The sequence below is a fragment of the Haliotis rufescens genome, unplaced genomic scaffold (assembly GCF_023055435.1).
Source record: "Haliotis rufescens isolate VD_foot unplaced genomic scaffold, xgHalRufe1.0.p SCAF_7, whole genome shotgun sequence".
NCBI classification, from domain to species: Eukaryota; Metazoa; Mollusca; class Gastropoda; order Lepetellida; family Haliotidae; genus Haliotis; species Haliotis rufescens.
Window position 1 is genome coordinate 59778030 of NW_025964361.1, and position 21187 is coordinate 59799216.

Below are 21187 nucleotides of genomic sequence, written 5' to 3' on the forward strand. Positions count from 1 at the left end.
TCACAGCCATAGTCGGGTGCACACTCATCGAAACAAGTTAACATAGCAACTTCACTGATTTTAATAATTTCCAAATCCTTGGCCGAAATTAAAATTTAAAAACGTGAAATGTGTACATAGAGACAATACAAAATTGAACAAGTGAAATTGTACCCCGAGCAAATATTCTACCAATGGGGTTAATTCAGTGATCAGTCCTGTGGCCAAACTGACAGCTTTTCTCTGTCTGCTCCTCCGTTTACCGTGTCCTATACGTATGGCTAACATAAATAAAAATACGTTTAGAGTTGCTCTGGGTTGACCGCTTCCTAGAGTATATGTATCACCGCTAAGCTTTTGTTTGTTTGTTGTTTATTTCCGCACACAGCAATATTCCAGCTATATGAAAGCTGTCTGTACATAAATCTAGTCTGGAACAGACAATCACGTGATTGACATCATAACATCGATCCACCTATTCGCAATACGCAATCGATACGATGACATGCATCAACCAAGTCAGCGAGCCTGACCACCCGATCCCGTTAGTCGCCTCCCAACAAGCATGGCTTGCTGAAGATCAATTCTACCCGGATCGTCACAGGTTATCTTCTAGGCATCACTAGATAGATTATATAGTGGATAGACTCTACAACCAAGTCAACATATCAGTATATGAAAACTTTTGTCACGCCATACCATAAATTTCCACCTCACACAGATTTAGCTTTGTGCTGTGTGTGATGGTGAAGTATCTCCCTGTGCCGTCACACGTCACGTCGTACACGCTGTCGGGTGTTTGAGGTGTGTCAGAGGAGAAGGTGAAGCAGGTGACGCCGGGTGTGGAGCTGCTGTAGTTACTCAGGGAGAGGACAGCAGTCCTGATCCGCAGAATAGCTAAAACAGGCAATGAAATAAATGACACACTGCATGACGGTGACAATGTGCTCTTGAACAATGACAAATAGCATATCAAATGATACTAATCATCTTGTTGCTTAAACATGTGGGAACGTCAAACAAGACCACGTGACCACATTCAGTTCAAATGTGTAAGAAACATTTTAAGTTATTATTGATCGGCATACACTAACATGCTTTGTGATGCATCAACGTAATATCCCAATCAATCAAATAACGCTGTCTGGATTGATACATACAATCTGCCCGGTTGTATATCCTGACGTCGTGTATCCTGTACTGCTGGCCAAGGTCCACTGTCAACGTAGCTTTAGAGTTCCGAGAATGAGAGTGAAAACAGGAGTTGTGGAGCACATCCTGGTCCCGGTTCCCATCCACAACTTTGTCTGCAGTCCAGCCGTTACGTGCGTAGTCAGTTCCGGACGATTTGGCTGTCTTGTTGTAGGCAACGTTCCCTTAAATTAAAGCTTTTAATTAACTTTAACATTGTATTTCAAACTTCCTTGGCATTTGATCTTGCTGGATTCAACTGATCAGTGATATTTGCAAAAACAAATGTCACAGACATCCGGAAATTGTTAATGTTTGAAGGATATATCCCAAAGGACTCTGTCTCACACAAAGTTCAAATTTCAAACCTCATAAGACATCCAATTACAACGAATGTGATCAGCCAAGTTATGGTGTCAGCAACCGTGTGGCATCTTATATGTTTGATATACAAACTATAGATGGGATGAGTGTGATATTACCTGAGTGGAAGAAACTAAATGGGATTTAAGGCTTTTTCCTGCACATTCGTACAGGGCGATTCCCCATGTTGAACGGTTAACCGTGAGATCGGTTCATTCATAACTAATTGAAAAATCAGTAAAAAACAACACAAGATCAGTGAATAATTAGCAACTTATATTGAAAAATGATAAAGTTTACATTCGCAAGAGGCAATACATTAGTCCAAATAAGTGGCAACAGCAATAAAAAACAGGTCCTAAAATAAGTCAGTGCACTCAAGAATATAAACTGTCGTCCGTCTTGAATGTGAAAATGGATCTAGAGCTGTGGCAGGTATTCAATATTTTCAGATAGGTATCCCGTCCACACTGGGCAAGTACAAATGTAAGACTGAAGTCAGATCGGAGAAGGTCTCCGTATAAGTCGCCGTAGCTCTTGTAGAGACAGCCTTCTAAGAAAACTGATACCTACCACCTCTGTCCCGCTCCCTCTCGCTCACATACACGCTCGCTCACACGGACTAACGCACGCACGCACACACGCACGCACACGCACGCACGCACGCACGCACACACACACACACACACACATATATATATATTTATACACTTAATTATAGCATCGTCCCTTTGAACATCCACATGTTATTCAACACAATGGAAACATTGATCATTGACCAAATCAAAACTGATTCTTGTGGCAAGAAAACTCACCTCTCTGACAGGTTTGCCCATTCCCACCAAACCATCCAGGATCACATGCACCGTTACAGACTCCAGTTGTCTGGTCACAGGGCGGAGTACAGTGGCAGGAGTAGCTACACATGTCTCCAAACCTTTCGTCTTGGCAGGTAGTACCTGTGTAATGAACACGTACAACAAACTTAGATCAGGTTAATATAAAATATAAAAATCAATGTTTATTGTATGAAAGGTCATTGACCGACATAAATGAAGTGCATACGATCAGTTCACAAATAGGTTCACGTTTCATTTTGTACATTTCTGTTCTTGAAGGCATACATGAAATATAACAGATGCCGAACACATTTTAGTTCTTGATAACGTGTGGGTGTCATAAGGCGAAGAAATTGTTGGACTGATGGTCGAATTACTAATCTATTTGGTTTTGCTTTCGAATGTCTTTGAAGGAAGATTTCTGACATTCGAGATAGAGATGCGTGGTCAGCCAGTCAGACACATCGAGTAACAAACTGAGACCCAAGACAATACGATTGCATACACCTTTAATTGAGTTAACAAGACGTGTATGTAAGGACAAAGTGAAATGTATTTCGCAGGAAAGGATAAACCCAATTTGTGACAAAGGTACATGTGTACATGTATTTGGTGTAGGATTGACAACAGCTCAGTGAGTTGCAAGTAGTCTTGGTATTCTCAAAAACTTGCAAAAACAATAGCGTAAAAAAGTCAGGGACAGATGTTTGTTTGCACTTAATACCCATGGCTTCTGTAATGAAACTAGTGAGAAAAGGTTGCAAGGGATCTCTGTCTTTATTCCGGATTCCACAGCCTGTATCTGAGAGAATTGTTCGCAGCTATGTGAAATGCTTGTTTGCAAAGCTGTTAATATATCAAAAGCCAGCTTCGAGACCGAGTCTAAGGAACAAGTTAGCGCTCATATTCTTACCTCTTAGATGTACAAATATTGAAGGATGGGGGCTAATTATGTAATGAAATTCTTTAAAATATATTATAAGTGGGATTTTTCCATTTATCTAAACCAATTCTAAAACGTTTATTGGGACGGTTTCTATTTAACGCCAATTGTGACGCTGTCCTTGTTAGATTTAACGATTGGTTCATCAATTGTTCTGTGTACTTTTATTCTGATACATCTTCTACAATTGCATTATCATATACCATTCTCACATTGTTTAACAATTCCACCTATTATGTATCTTTCGACAAATTGACATTTTACTTTCATGAAAAACAAACTGAGGAATACCATCTGCAACTCAGTTGGTATTCCATAACTATCGTTGCTAAACTGACATCCTCTTCTTTTAAAAAGTGAAAGAAATGTATGAAATTGTTCCGTCGCCTGTAGTTCTTAATGATTATTTGTAATATTAGCATCACAAGCTCTGTTTCTTGACACACAAGCTAGCGTAAATGCCTCATCTATCTCATTATATTTCTTGTTAATGTTTCCACACAATAGGCATGTGCACGTATTTCGATTCTGTACGACAATATACTTAAAAGTAGACTATGTTGATAAACATCTCACTTGACACTAGAAACTAGCCCACAACATTTGTATCCGAGTGTGCCACTAAGCTGTAAATACGTGGAATATACGATATTTGTACAATATGCATGGTAAACACTTTGCAAAGTGAGTATCCATATCAGTTCAATAATCAGTCAACAAATGATAACTTAGACAGTAGTCCATCTACATGCCATGTGCATATGCTTGTCAGTACACCATGTTTATACAAAGTTCGTGTAGAGTCTACATCTTCTTGAGATGGAATCACGCCCACTTTCTACGATCTATCGACTCCACTACCCAGACGCTCCATCAGCTCCACTAACCAGACGCTCATTCAGCTCCACTACCCAGACACTCCATCAGCTCCACTAACCAGATGCTCCATCAGCTCCACTAACCAGATGCTCCATCAGCTCCATTAATCAGATGCTCCATCAGCTCCATTAATCAGATGCTCTACCAACTCCAGACCGCCTCCGTGGTCTAGTGGTAGAGCGTCCGCCCGGAGAGCGGAAGGTCCGGGGTTCGATCCCCGGCCGCGTCATACCAAGAGACGTTAAAAGATGGTACTTGCTGTTACCCTGTCTGGTGTTCGGCATTAAAGGGCTAAAACAAGGACTGGTCGGCTCGGGATTAGAATACTGTGTCTGAGTGGGGTATTCATGTTAAACTGCGGCATGGTATCTCAGTGAGCTAGCACTATAAATCGGCATCAGTCCGGACTAGTACAAGCAGTCACACAAACACACACACGTACATGCACGTCGTTATATAAGTGCAATTATCTTGGACGCGACGTTAATCCCCATTTCACCTCACCCACCTCTATCAGCTCCACAACCCAGATGCTCCATCAGCTCCATTACCCAGAAGCTCATCAGCTCCACTAACCAGAAGCTCCATCTGTTCCACTACCCAGACGCTCCATCAGCTCCACTACACAGAGGCTCCATCAGCTCCACTACACAGAGGCTCCATCAGCTCCACTAACCAGATGCTCCATCTGTCCCACTACCCAGACGCTCCATCTGTTCCACTACCCAGATGCTCCATCTGTCCCACTAACCAGACGCTCCATCAGCTCAACCACCCAGACGCTCCATCAGCTCAACCACCCAGACGCTCCATTAGCTCCACTAACCAGATGCTCCATCAGCTCCACTAACCAGATGCTCCATCAGCTCCACTACCCAGATGCTCCATCAGCTCAACCACCCAGACGCTTCATCAGCTGCACTAACCAGATGCTCCATCAGCTCCACTAACCAGATGCTCCATCAGCTCCATTAACCACACGCTCCATCTGTTCCACTACCCAGACGCTCCATCTGTCCCACTAACAAGACGCTCCATCTGTTCCACTACCATGACACTCCATCAGCTCCACTAACCAGATGCTCCATCAGCTCCACTAACCAGACGCTTCATCAGCTCCACTAACCAGACGCTCCATCAGCTCCACTAACCAGACGCTCCATCAGCTCCACTAACCAGATGCTCCATCAGCTCCACTAACCAGACGCTCCATCAGCTCCACTAACCAGACGCTCCATCAGCTCCACTACCCAGACGCTCCATCAGCTCCACTAACCAGATGCTCCATCAGCTCCACTAACCAGACGCTCCACTAACCAGATGCTCCATCAGCTCCACTAACCAGACGCTCCATCAGCTCCACTAACCAGACGCTCCATCAGCTCCACTAACCAGATGCTCCATCTGTTCCACTACCCAGATGCTCCATCCGATCCACTAACCAGACGCTCCATCAGCTCCACTAACCAGATGCTCCATCAGCTCAACCACCCTGACGCTCCATCTGTTCCACTAACCAGACGCTCCATCAGCTCCACTAACCAGATGCTCCATCAGCTCCACTACCCAGACGCTCCAATAGCTCAACCACCCAGACGATCCATCTGTTCCACTAACCAGACGCTCCATCAGCTCCACTAACCAGATGCTCCATCAGCTCCACTAACCAGACGCTCCACTAACCAGATGCTCCATCAGCTCCACTAACCAGACGCTCCATCAGCTCCACTAACCAGACGGTCCATCAGCTCCACTAACCAGATGCTCCATCTGTTCCACTACCCAGATGCTCCATCCGATCCACTAACCAGACGCTCCATCAGCTCCACTAACCAGATGCTCCATCAGCTCAACCACCCTGAAGCTCCATCTGTTCCACTAACCAGACGCTCCATCAGCTCCACTAACCAGATGCTCCATCAGCTCCACTACCCAGACGCTCCAATAGCTCAACCACCCAGACGATCCATCTGTTCCACTAACCAGACGCTCCATCAGCTCCACTAACCAGATGCTCCATCAGCTCCACCACCCAGACGCTCCATCAGCTCAACCACCCAGACGCTCCATCTGTTCCACTAACCAGATGCTCCATCAGCTCCACTAACCAGACGCTCCATCAGCTCAACCACCCAGACGCTCCATCTGTTCCACTAACCAGATGCTCCATCTGTTCCACTAACCAGATGCTCCATCAGCTCCACTACCCAGACGCTCCATCAGCTCAACCACCCAGACGCTCCATCTGTTCCACTAACCAGACGCTCCATCAGCTACAGTAACCAGACGCTCCATCTGTTCCACTACCCAGACGCTCCATCAGCTCCACTAACCAGACGCTCCATCAGCTCCACTAATCCACTAACCAGATGCTCCATCTGTTCCACTACCCAGACGCTCCATCAGCTCCACTACCCAGATGCTCCATCAGCTGCACTAACCAGATGCTCCATCTGCTCCACTAACCAGATGCTCCATCTGTTCCACTACCCAGACGCTCCATCAGCTCCACTACCCAGATGCTCCATCAGCTCCACTAACCAGACGCTCCATCTGTTGCACCACCCAGACACTACATCAGCTACACCACCCAGACGCTCCATCAGCTACACTAACCAGGCGCTCCATCAGTTCCACTAACCAGACGCTCCATCAGCTCCACTAACCAGACGTTCGATGAGCTACACTACCCAGACGCCCTATCCACTGGACTAACCAGATGCTCGATCAGCTACACAATAGCTAGTAGCATCTTCAGCAGCTTTGATCACTCTGCTTTAGTCATTAAAAGGGAGTTTGTATTCTAACCTATCGCCTAGGGATGCTTGATAAAAGGGCATGTGACTATCTAGTAATTCAAAGTCGAGCGGAATATAGAATCGGTTACCTAATGCATCAGCAACCTCCTACCATAAAATCACAATGGTTTTTGTCAGAGAGTTGAAGGCTTTGGCAAAACAACGTGATCTACATGGATATTCTCGATTGAGAAAAGCTGAATTGATTGATATACTCGGTTTGGAATACAACAAACCCAAGACTGTTAGAGAAATCAAAGCTGAAGCGAACAAAAGTGGGCCTAGAGGTTATTCTCGAATGAGAAAAGCTGAATTGATTGATTTACTAAATGTTGATAAATCAGTTGTTGATAATAAAAATCAATCAGTTGATGAGTTAAGATCTGTACCTACAGCCGGCGTTGGTAATTATCTAAGAGGTTTGAAGATGGATACTAATTCCAACATGGATTTTAATGATGTTAAGCCCATTAACGAGGACTTAGATGATTTAAATAGTATAAAATACCACATGAGTAAAATGTCATTGAGTAAAAGTAACGCAGACGAAAGCGCTGAATATACCGACCCTTATTTCTGAAGTAATCAAGAAGTTATAACCGAATCCGATACTATAAGCACATCATTAGATAAATCAATTAAACGGATACAGGGAACTTTAGAACGCTGGACTAATAGAGGTTCGGTTTGGGGTTTGGATAAAATCGATAGTTTATATTTAGATATAGCAAATTATATGCCTTTAAAGGTAGATCTTATATAGATTTACCCTCGTATTATAAAGAGAAAAAAGCCATAATTAATGTAAAAAATAAAGGCGATGACTGTTTCAGAATGATGATAAGATCTGCATTGTTCCCCATAGACAAAAATCCGGATAGACCTTATATATTAACAAATTGATAAACGTTTTCAGACATTCTTCTAAAAGAATTGTTGTACACGAGATAAGCTCCACCCCAGAACATATTCCCGGAATCAACTCATTTCTGATCGAAAAAGATGGTAAATATCATTAAACGTGGATAAAGAGTTTGAGCAGGCTATTATGCGATCAAACAAAACAAGCAGGAAAGAAATATTTCTGTGAAAGATACCTGCATGGGTACAGCAGACAAGATCTATTAGAAGCGCATAAGGAAGACTGCAGAGGTGTTATGTTGGACACACTGCTATTGGGATTGATATGCCTGAAGAGGGAAAAAATATACTAAAATTTGAACATTATTGTAATCGAATGCCAGTACCGTACATAATTTACACTGACTTCGAAGCACTTACCTATAGAAAATACCGACCGAAACTCAAGATAGTTTTACGTACAAAACTCAAGAACATATTCCTTTTGGGTTTGGATATATAGTTGTAAGGTATGATGGGAAAACAAACCCGCCCGTGATTTACAGAGGTCCCGATGCAGCGGGAAAGTTCCTAGAATATCTACAAAACGAAGAGAGAATAATCAGGGAATATTTATCGCGGAAGGAACCCATGTGTATGATAAAGGATGGTTGGAGGGCCCAAAGAAGTCAACAAGTTGTCATGTTTGTAATAAACCCCTGAATGGGGAGTCCGTAAGAGATCATTGCCACGTCACGGGTAATTATCGGGGAGCCGCGCATAACGAGTGTAACTTGAAACTAAAAATGAATTTCAAACAATACCCATCCTCGTAATGTTTCACAACCTAAGAGGATATGATTCACATCTCATTATGCAAGCTATCTCAAAGACCGACGTCGGCTCAACGTGCATTCCTAATAATATGAAAAAATACATATCATTCTCGTTGACTGAAACTATACATCATACGGACAAGGATGGGAAAGCCAGAACAAAACAAAGTAATGGACTTAGATTCATAGACTCCGTACAGTTTCTGTTATCTTCCCTGGATAATTTAGCTAATGCGAACAATCCCGATAACTTTGCAATAACAAATCAATATACCGATCGGATAACTCGTCATTTGCTGTTGAGAAAAGGTGTATATCCTTACGAATATATGAATGACTGGTCTAGATTCAACAAAACTAAATTGCCACGCCTTGAATCATTCTGTAGGGACTTAACAGAATATTAAATAACTGATGCCGATTATTAACACGCTCTGACGGTCTGGGATAAATTAGGATGTAAGAATTAAGGTGATTATCACGATCTGTTCTTAAAAACCCATGTATTCGCCTACATTTTCGAGATATCTAGAAAGACATGTTTAAAACAATACGGCTTGGACCCGGCATGGTACTATTCCAGTCTGTGACTATCGTGGGATGCAATGTTGAAGAAGACCGATGTAGAACTAAAATTACTCCCCGATTATGATATGCACTTGTTTATTGAGAAAGGATTAAGAGGTGGTATATCGATGGCGGCTAAAAGGTATTCTAAGTCCAATAATAAATTGGTGGGAGGATATGATCCGAGTAAACCTGATACGCACATATTATATCTCGACGCCAACAATTTGTACGGATGGGCTTTGAGTCAACCTTTACCCACGGGTGGTTTTGAGTGGATTGATATTGATGCGAATGATTTCAATGTGAATAAAGGGTACATACTAGAAGTTATCTTGGAATATCCCAATTCGTTGACCATAACAGTTATCCGCTAGCTCCTGAAAGATTAATGGTGAATAAAGATTGGATGTCGGAATATCAATACTCCTTGATGGCAAATACTAGGTTAGCTAACGTAGAAAAACTCGTACCAAATTTTATTGATAAGACAAAATATATAGTTCACTACAGAAATCTCCAGTTATATCTATCGTTAGGCATGAAACTAAAGAAAATACACAAAAGCCTTTGGATGGAACCCCTTTATAAGGCTGAACACAGATTTGAGAAAGATGGCTACCAGCAATTTTGAAAAGAACCCAGAAAGCGTGTTGATGTTAAATTAGTCAGATCTAACGAGGAAGAAAGACTCAGGAAACTTATATCCAGTCCGGCTTTTAACAGAAGCAAGATATTCGATAACGACTTCATGGGCATCTGATTATGAATCACTATCAACAAGTGATGATACCAGGTGAAAAGATGGGCGCATCAGCAAACTGTCGTACCTAAATACAAGAACAGCTGTATAAATATATATGACTCGCTACGATACAAAACGATAGGCACAAACATGGTACATTCTACCCGAACGTTTTGATATCGTTAGTATTCTCCGACAGGTGACATTGCCTTAAATGGTAAAGGTAACGTTCTGTCAAAGTTCTTTAAGCTGTCTTTCTCTTACAACCCAGACCGGCTGTATCACAATGCCTGCAGAATCACAAGGTGTTCTAATGTCACAATCTTTCGACAAATGGCAGATGCTGGGTCAGTTCGTCAGATTCGCAATCAATCGTGACATATAGTCAAACCTCATTATGCTGAACCCATGGGGACCTGGAAAAAGTTCGAGTTATCCATGGTTCGGGACATTAGGGGAATTGAGGCCTAATTTGGGTACTTGGGTACTAGGATTTCGACACAACCAAGTTCGACATAACAAGGTTCGACTGTATTTAAAGTCTAACATCCAAGGAAAGTAAACACTGTTAATGTCAACCCTAAAAGGAAACAGTTTTCCGCTAATAATGATATGTTTCATGCAAAGTAATACACTTAAAGGCTTTTACAAGGTATCAAGGTAACGATCGTTCTAGTTCTTGGTACATTGAATGCTTTCGTTTTTTTTTACCTGAGCTGCCCACAGCCAAATATGCACTTTGAAGCATCAATAAAGATAAGTGTGTGAGTTGGGTTTAACGCCGCTTTTAACATTATTCCAGTTATATCGCGGCGTTTCAGCTTGATGTGTGAGGAAAGCCCGAAGTGATGCAGGTCTGAGACGTTTACAATTTCGGTGAAATCCACGAGCACGGGTATGGTGCTGACAAACCTAAAAGTATAATCGGGGCGGAATGGGGATTCGAACCCACAATGATAGATTTCTTGTGTTCCCAAGGGACGCAACTCTGCACGGCGAATCTCGGCGCCTTAGACGACGGGGCCATCCATGCCCCCAATAAATATAATGTTAACTTGCCATGAAAAAAGTTAAGCACACCCTAATATATTTCATTATTGTTTGGTCCCAATATTAGTAGCAGTCATGAAAGATATAATTACGGCAAAAATTATGTTTTCTCGAGATGATGTAATCAGCTATGTGTGAAGAATGTTCACGTGCCGTGCATGGTATGCCCGTCCAGCATGCTACCCTCGAGTATATCTAAAAGCAGTATATCTAAACGTTAAAATTGCTTTCTTAACCTCGCTTTTAAAAAGTTATTCCATGACATTGTGTGACCATTTCACAAAGGCGATTTTCAAACGCCGCAAGATCGCAAAAAATCGGCATGCATAACGCAGGAATGTCTTGTAATGCCGTTGGTCGGAATTTGGGGTATCATCACACTGTTGTAAGCCGTTTAGTCTGGAAACATGCTCAGAGTGGTGATGTACAGCACCGTCCAATATCCGGAAGACCTCCCGTGATGACACATCGACAAAACAGGGACGTTTGTCGTCTCATACGCCGAGAACCGTTTTTTACAAGTACACGTCGGAAACAGCTGTGGTTTTAGCACCGTAACCGCCAGGAACCGGCTAAACACAACAGGACAGGGCTAGACGAGTCATAAGGCGTCCCTTGTTGAGAGATCACCACAAAGCTGCTCGTTTAGCATGGTGTTTAGCGAGACAGAACTGGAAACTGAGAACTTGGAGACGAAAGTCGCTTTCTGCTCCACGTCACTGATGGAAGAACGAGAGTTTGAATTTGAGGCACTGAAACATTAAACCGACTGTGGTTGTTGTTGACCCATCAACAGATCCAACGACTGACTAGAGGCATGAAATGTAGGGTGGAATGCGTCATCCGGGCACGCGGCGGTTATACCCGCTACTGATCTCGTTCACGAGTCATGTCAAGTAGAAACTTTACGGTACATTTTCACGTGAAACATCAAACGCAACTCGTTTACTTAATCATGCACCTCCACAATTTTTTTAGGTGTTGTCAAAGGTCAAAAACAGTACCTGTGTTACCATGATGTTTTGTCAGTAAACTCCAATCGCAACTCACCAATATCTTCTTTATTTGTTTTTAAATGTTTGTTCTATCCGATGACATTGGAATCGCCCAGCTCCTGTGGTCAATCATCACATGGCATGATTTTTGCCATTTGTCATGGTTCAGAAATAGGGGTGTGCTTTACTTTTTTCTTTATGTATAGTTACATACCAAGTGTGTATTTAGCCAACAGTCTGTTTAAAAGATAACTGAGGTGTTAAAAAGTATTTAACGGAGGTTGGAAGGTATGTTAAGTGTAACGGGCATTTAACCAACCGCTAAAGACATCCATGCTTCCAGAAACAACATAATCCTTTCGTTTAATATAACGGAGAATTTACACTGACGTAACTGCTTCTTAAGAGTTAACCAGCGTTGAACAACCCTCGCCCCTGTGCTACTATATAACCCACACTGTTATAGAAATTGACCAGAATTGAAGGTTTTATTCTAGAGACAATCAAGTACTTTGACTCTGTATTCAGCATAGTGCAAAACTAACGTTACTCATACTATCAATCACTGGACTGACTTTTTTCAAGCTGCCGTAATACAGCTGGAGTACTGCTTAGTGCTATAATAATTTACAAACAACCATAATATCTAAATGGGTGGGGGATATTGATAACTATTTCTTCTGGTTGTCTGTCCCTAACATTGTCCAAGTTGAGTTGATTTGATGACAATATTCTTCCTGACACACACACACAAATACGTTGATATCAAAATATTTATTAGTTCCTGAAAAACGTTTAATAGTTTACTTGTAGCTCTTAACGTTGATTGTTACAATGAGCTGTCAACAAGGATAGGTTTTTGGTAGCACCAACTCCAGATACAAACATCAATTCGTCTTACTGTACATGGCAGTGTGGTGACATGTTTGTCGAGGTAATGGACGTACATGTGTCAGTAAGGCAAGCCCTGCTTACCTTTCATACATGTTTGTAAAGCCTAACTATCTTTTTCACACTTCGCTACTTCCGGTTTGAATGCGAGGCTTGGAGAGCAGAAGGCGAAGGCTGGATAGCACATGAAACACATGGAGATGTCAACAAGGCACGCAATTGGTAAAATCTGACAATTTAACCATCCCGGTACATTTATCGTAAGTATTGAACATTATTCTTATTTTTACCAATGACAAACTATACTACTGTTATCTGGTCTCCTTACCGATATAAATTTGAGTCTGGCCGTTTTGTTGTGGTTTCAATTTAAAATATCCATGACCACCTGGTAACTCCCAGTGCAGTTTATGGTAGCTGAACAGACTTAATGCAAATGCTACTGAGATCTTGATAATTCATTGTTTACACACCATTAAGCCAAACTATTTATTGTGTGTTTAAATAACTTTGTGGGTTGTATTTGAAGTCGATATATTGACCTTTCGACCAAATCTATGTCAGAAACTAACTATTTTGCATCAGTTGCGTATTTGATGTAAATTATAACAGACTCAAATGCATTCCAATAAAATATTAGATCTCTAGATCTTCTTGTGCTGTTGTGATTGTGAACAGTTGTTATTTTGATTGTCAATGTTGACAGATGAGATAGCATGAGGTGTAATATTTCAACTGAATTATAACATAAAGGGTGTGTAAATATTTGAAGAAAAGTACAGTTTGATCTGCAATTTTGTAAACAATATTTCTCCCAAAATGATATTTACTTTACTGTACCAAATTATTCATGTCATGAAATGAACAAAAACCCAACTAATTAATGGCCAGTAAATGTTCACTCTACATGTGATTTTTATATAATTTACAGAAACAGATAACACTTTACCAGTTTGTATTCAAATATTTCAAATGCATAAATTGATATTGACATTACTATAAACTTAAAGTATAGACAGAATTATTTTTAATTCCCATGTGTATTGCAATCATAACTCATGTATTCCCTTTTTTAATTGTAAAACCCATCTGGTTTTATGTCCACAAAAATGTTTTGAAACTTTTAAAACAAAATGATTTCTTTTGTGCAAGTAATTGCCATGCATTATTGATTATTAATCATATCAATTTATATGTAAGAATATAGCTGTGCTTACTGTGTCATTTTGCAATAATCATTAATTATGATGTAATATTTTACTATTGTTAACAATCTTTAGAACTTTAGTTTATATCAATCAAGTCAAGTGGTGTGATAATTTTGATAATTATTATAATTCAATCAAAACGAGAAATATAAAAAAATATAAATACATAGAAGAAATTTCCATGTCAAATAACGATGATAGCATGAACTTATCTCATCTTGTGATCTGACAAAGTTAATATTTTCAAGTCAAGATATCAAGTTTAGTAAGCCACAAGAAGAGATAAACATTTCATTTAACAAAATAATTTCAAGTCTTATATTTTCTTTGTGATCTTCATGACCTTACTCAGAAAACCATAGTGCCAATGAAGCAGATTGACTGTAGGTGTGACAAAACGTGATATTTCACCTGATTATAATAAGAATCTTATTTATTTCACTCTAGCGAAAGTATGTTTTCAGCATGGTCATACTATACAAAGTATTTCATTATTAAATACATACTGTAATACAAATATCAAAACGTGTTTCATTAAAACAAGAGTGAATTTCTGTGTGACATTGATATAAAGAACTGTAGTACACTGTCATTAAATTGATGTATCTGTTGAGTTTACTGTTAACACAGCATATTCTGTTTGAGGTTTAGACATATCAGATGAATTGATGCCTTCAAGATTGTTCTAAAGTAGCATGTAATGTTACACACTGATTAATTGTCCTTTAATTTCTCTATTTCAGAAGAATGTTGTTTTCTAAATAAGCAATAGTTTGAGAGAAGGTGAATATGCATTGTTAATAATTTTTTTTATTGAAGTAGAATTATTATTACAATATTATTGAATTATTCATTTCAGGCCAGCGAGTCAACACAATGAAGTACTAGTATCCGGTGGTGGATGTCTGGAGGAGCTTTCTTCTGACAGTACCACACTGGTTACAATGTGCGTCCTGTCAAAGGACGAGGAAGGGAAAAGCCATATTCATTCAATTAACAAATGTGCTTCCTGTCACATTCACTTAAATAGGACGAGGAAGTGAATAGCCTTATTCACTCACAAAACAAAATGGCCAATACTGAACACTGAAAAAGCACATTGTACCATTTGTTTACAAGCAAGAAAATTATTTGCTCCTGGAATATAATTACGTGCTTTTGACTGACAAAGACACCCGATCCACGTTAAGTTTTGAAAACTTATATTGTGAGAAATAAAGACATGAAAATTTTGGTTTGTTTTTCTTTGTTAAATAGAAATCCAGATTGTTCCATCAACATGATTTGTACCGATACATATATTTTATCTTGGCTTGATTATCAGTTGAAGTTGATTTGTTATTTTATCTGTACTCATATCTGATCAAGACAATTTCAAACTATTCAGGATAAATGTGTTAGTAGCTTCCTTTGATATACAATTACCTATCATCATACAGGATTAGGCGAGGGTGTTCAAGGAGTTGGTGGTTGTATCAATTCTTATATTTCTTCAATTTCATGCATTATTTAGATTTATCAAATTTAATTTCCTTTTAACTTATTTTAAACAGTTAACACATTATTACTTTTGTCGTGCACGGTGCAATAATCAGTAAAGTAAGTGATGTTTGAAGAACACGTAAAGTATCATCTGTCATTGTACACACGTAATAGAGTTATCGCCCATTCTGAATATTTATTTTGACACACGAATTATTTTGTGAACCAATCTAATTAAAATCAGATCATAGTTTTCGCTACCGCTAAACAAAGATCTGATGACATCCCATCACGGGTCACGTCAGAACGACCTTTCACGAATTTTGGCCAACCAATGAAGTGACTGACATGAAATCAACAATAGCCAATCAGAAGGCAGCTTTCTAAAGCTTTACGACAGTAGTTTCAAACTGGGGACTACGCTTCGAAACATATTTTGACATATTATCGGTTAAAAAAATTACAACTGATAAGAAGAACAATCTGGAATGGCTCATAGATGGCCAAGATTGGATATAATCACAAAACCGGTAACTGTCGTTCAGAATACCAGTGTTAAATATTTGGTGGTTGCATGATTAGAAAACACATTCCCACTGTCACTTTCATGATCTGGTAAGTGATGCTCTGATTGGTTGGATGAAAAGTCGTTCTGACGTGACCATTAGTGGGATGTCGTCAGATCTTCGTTTAGCGATAACGAGAACAAAGACCTGATTTTAATGAGATTGTTTGTGAACTAATTTCATTTACATCGTAGTATGTTAAGATGAAAATCATAGCAGAAAAAGTGTCTTTTGTCAACTGGACTCATTGCAAAACGATAGTGTGTTGTGCAGCAAACACCACTATGAAACGTGAAATACACATGATCGACGATCTCGAGTTCGCCAAGCCACGCATTGACAAGCAAAGTTGCAAAAGTACACTGACTTGTTTCATGTTATGCGGTTCATTTACGATACAAAACTTCTGTCATTGAATGTACTGTCACATTGTGCCTATATGCCGACGAGGTTTTGATAAAACAATCTATTTCTGAAATACGTATCTCGAAATGCACCTTTCGATTCACTTCCGGGATCCTGACAGCAAAGTGCTAAATCCAGTGTATTACAGGCATATTTTAGTTGGACCACATGATTAAATGTGAAATATCTTCTGTATTAGATACAGAGGATACCATTTTTTGTTTGTTTGAATGCCCATCAGGGAAATGCACAACATGCTGTCTGTTCCCTATGAGATGATGCTACTCACACCGCATGGAGCTATGCTCTCCTAGCCTCGTTTCCGATCCAAGATGGTGAAAGTGTGAAAAAGGTCAATACAAATTTGTCAAAGATAATTAAACAATAGACATGTTAAGTATCCATTCAGAAAAATATCGTAGTGTGAGTATTATATATTTGAGTATCATAGTTTGTCCCACTGGGAATTTGAATTTAGTGACACGTTTGTCGACGATTAAACCTTGTACACATACATGTATCAGCTAAGGTAAACTTGTGCGTTATTAATATGTGTGTCATATACATATTTTCCAAGGATAACTAAATTGGTGTCATATTGATTACCCACAAGTTCAAATATCGTAGCGTTACCTACCCAGCATAAGTTGAATCCACCACCCTGACACAGCCGCAGTAAGTATCAACCACCTCACGCCCGCCATGTTTGTGAACCAGGAAGTTTTAACACTAAAATGATTTGTGGACATGGCTGAAAGGGAAGCTGTTTGATTTTCAATTGACTTCAAAATACGTACATACATTTTTTATCTTTATTTGGAGCTTCCATTCCACCTTTACAATTCTTACTATCATGTCATCATATCTCTTAAACATGGTAAACAGAACCCTATACACTCTTTCGACAAGTGCATACAGTCTATTTACATAGACAGTATTTCTAATATCAACACACCGTGTGTGTTTTGCAGTATAGTATCCTCGGATGTTCAGGCGTAAGTGAAATCTCTCCTCTCTCAACAAGGAAAAGGCAAAAGTTTATTCACCACACACCATCTCGCAACAGGTTAACCTCATTATTCCCGCCATGTACAGTGACAAGGAAGTACAACATTATAGTAACATGGGATCCATGGTGAATTGAAGTTGTTGAGTGTGAATATTGCTATAAAACCATAGAATATAACGCAACGATTAAACCTTGAATCTATTTTAAGGTGAAAATAAACAAAATAAGAAGAAGACCCTTGCAAGTCTTATTGATGCACATTTACTTGTTCATAAATAACAACAGATGGTTGGCAAAGTTTAAAATTTGAGGGACCAGATAAAGTTAACATAGCGGATATAATACTTGCACTTAACAAGGAATCATTGCTGTGTGAACATAGGGCAAACAGCAAACATTAACACACATTCCTCCGTTGTGACACTAACTTATAAACAAATGCCCTCAGACTGAGAGGAAAGAACACATCATGATACATTTTACTGATGACGTTTATTGATTGTTTGGAACATATTCTACATAAAAGTTCGTTTTAATTAACTGTTTTAGAGGATGTTAGTATCAACGGACATAAACTACATGTCACGCTTATATTTTTTCGTCAAGTACACGTTATAATCCCCATATATGTTTATATCGTCCTGATAAACTGTGTTCGTGTGAATGCAACGGGTGACTCCCAAATGATCAACACATTCTTAGACGAATCTAAGAGATACATGTCAAGCTGATATCCAGTCTCAACAGTTTCTCACGTCTAGCTATTGTGGAGGTGGTTATGTATATAATACATCCGTGTAAATACTAGTACATGTACATGGTTATCAAACAGAAACTGACACACAGACAAACTATTTATAGATATGCCTGTGTTTAAACTCACGCAGATGACTGTTAAAAACAAGACAATTACTATAAGTTTCGGTTAGAATATTTGTGTGAAAAAAACATTATCAAGTTGAGAAGAATGAAGTAATATATCCTTATTACTTACGTTATTGTATGCAATAATATGTTGAAAGTAAGACATTATAATGAAATCATAATGTGTAAATATTTTTTTTTATTGTAGCTGCTTATTCTATTAGCAGCAGATAGAGTGCGCAGATTCCTTTTAGTTATTGTCTTCAAAGTAATGTCATATGACTGCACCTGACCAATCAGCATTAACAATAGTTAAATGGTTATGGGCCGGAAGAGCGAAACCCAGCCATTATCAACTCTAAACTCTCTTCGCTTTCGTGAAGCTACAGTAAGACTGGTCACGCTGCAGTAAACACGGGATATTGCCATACCGGGACTCTCAAATTACAAGAAAAACACAGAAATGCGTATACCGTAATTACAGTAGTAATTTATTAGATGCTGAAGTATAGTATAGTTGCACAAAAGTACTTTACATTTAACAAATTTAATAACTCTAATACTTTAATATTTCATAGATGTACATTATGATTTCTACAAAAACAACAATAACTTATATCTTAAAATATAATGGTAAATACATAAATACATTCTATAATAAATTTGTCATTCACTCCAAGTGGATCAGGTCACCAACGTGATCTGTGTACTCAACGTCGCCGATGACGTTGTTGACGAGATTGTCTTTCAGAGCCTAAAGACGGTTGTCAATCAGCCGGTATCTTCTCTTTCTGGGTGGTGCTGACCAGTGGGCTCCAATTCGTTGAATGGCGACTTCTACGTTGGATTGTTCTTTTTGAAATAGCGTAACAACTTAAAAAATGGCACATCCTGGCAAGTTTGTTGAGTTTGTGATTCCATCCCTCGACGTTATTATTAGTGCGATGCCCTTGGTTACCAAAATGGTTCCAGATCTCAGGTCCCAATTGGCGTCCTTCCACCTGGAACTACGTCGTGGTGGCGGCGAAGTCTGGAAATCTCATCTCCGTATATGGTTGGAATCGGCGTTGTTTCCGTCTTAGCACGGTGGATGAGCTTGGACTTGAAAGATTCCACTTCCATCTCAGTGGGTATGGTTCACCTACAATTAAATAATTGCATTTTAACTAATATTAACTATAAACAAATACATACAAGTGACAAATACCTGTGGTATCTAAAAATAAGTAATTATATTAAGTAAAATAAATAACTGAATAGTTTGTTAAGCAAAGTCTTTTGAGTCTATGTCTTTAAGATTATTATCATCCTGATCATGTGCATTATTTTCTTACCTGCAAAGCCGCTTGAAGAATGCCGTTTTCAGTGATCACCGACGCTCTGCAGGCAGCAACAACGCAGTTCCAATACTTCTTCTCACGGACCGTTTTCTTACAACGAAACTTGAATCCCTCATTAAACAAGTGCTGACCACCTCGCACGGTATCAACTATGGTCACGCGAACTTGTGCATTAGCCATTTTGGACATAGATAAATACGTTGCAATCTTTATATATACCATCAAATACATACTGTATGTATTCTTAAGAAACGACTCTCCTCTAAACTCCTTGGTATCATAACCCATATCAACTAACACAAGACCAAATAGCGTCCATTCCAATTTGGAATGATCGTTGGATTTCTTTGGAAAGATCGCTCATTCCAACATTTCCAAAGCTTGGAAAGATCGATCTTTCCAAAAAATCCAAAATTGGGATGGCAACATTTCCAAGCATATTTCCAAAATTGGAAATGTTTGGAATGGCTTGGAATGGTTTGGAATGGTTTGGAAATATGGTTAGAAGGAAAAAGTTAAAATATGTTTTATCAGTAATTTGGACAATAACAACAGTTATTTATTGAGTTTAAACTATATAATAATATATTTATCTCAAACATTCACTACTTGTCTGTGTAGCGAGGGGCTTTTACAGTCTCAGTCCCTAAGGTGGGAGAGAGACCCGCACTTGACTCGACAAGACCCTAATAGGTCTCAAGATTAAGTATTCGGCTGGATGGCAGCTGCCATTTAATGACAAAACAGACGGTCGTCTAGACGGCTCACATGTAAGTGCGCCGACATGTGCCTAAGATCATAGAATGGACAATCTTTAGTAACATCTAATTGATTGTTGTCTCAGGCCAGAGCTGTGAATAATTCTGTTCATTGAACAATTGGAATTCAGGAAGTTATCAATAATTGTTTTATTTAACATGTTTACGACATAATATTATGACATCAGGACGTACTACAGACAGAACCATATATTTTAAAATCAGTTTGCAATCAGTTTAAACTCTTTAACCGCGGGAAACGAACACTGAATTATTTATGAATGCTTCAATAGAATACAAAACATGTTTTTGTTATCCTTATTACAAACAAAAAATAATAATTCCAAACCGACAGATTTCAGATAACCTGAAATTACGCTTCGTGAACAAGTCGGGCGTCCTTATAGACGTGTATTTATGTCATATAATGAGAGACTATGATTTCCAAGTCCCGATTATCATGTCAATGATATATCAGTTTTACCACATGTGCACAGACCGCCTATACTTTTGCATAACTATTCTCAACTGAAAGTCCTATCCTCTTATCAAATATTCTGTGAGAGTAATCATCATTAATATAAGAAAACTCATTCTCATCAAAGAATACAGAACAAATGACTCAGATGCATACATTTA

General features: G+C 39.3%; 2 protein-coding genes across 3 annotated transcripts in view; both read right to left on the minus strand.

The window, feature by feature from the left end:
• LOC124147527 overlaps positions 1-17292 on the minus strand; it is a 42841-nt gene extending 25549 nt beyond the window's left edge. For both annotated transcript variants that reach the window (XM_048387364.1, XM_048387363.1), the window contains exons 1-4: positions 17215-17292; positions 2349-2492; positions 1140-1355; positions 679-876 (exon numbers count right to left, since the gene is read on the minus strand). In XM_048387364.1, coding sequence (XP_048243321.1) covers positions 679-876; positions 1140-1355; positions 2349-2492; positions 17215-17281 — 625 coding nt within the window. In that variant the 5' untranslated portion in view covers positions 17282-17292. The remainder of the gene's footprint in view (positions 1-678; positions 877-1139; positions 1356-2348; positions 2493-17214) is intronic.
• Positions 1-21187, minus strand: part of LOC125376054 (multiple epidermal growth factor-like domains protein 10) — a 184177-nt gene that overhangs the window by 97833 nt on the left and 65157 nt on the right. The gene's annotated exons all lie outside the window — the stretch shown is intronic.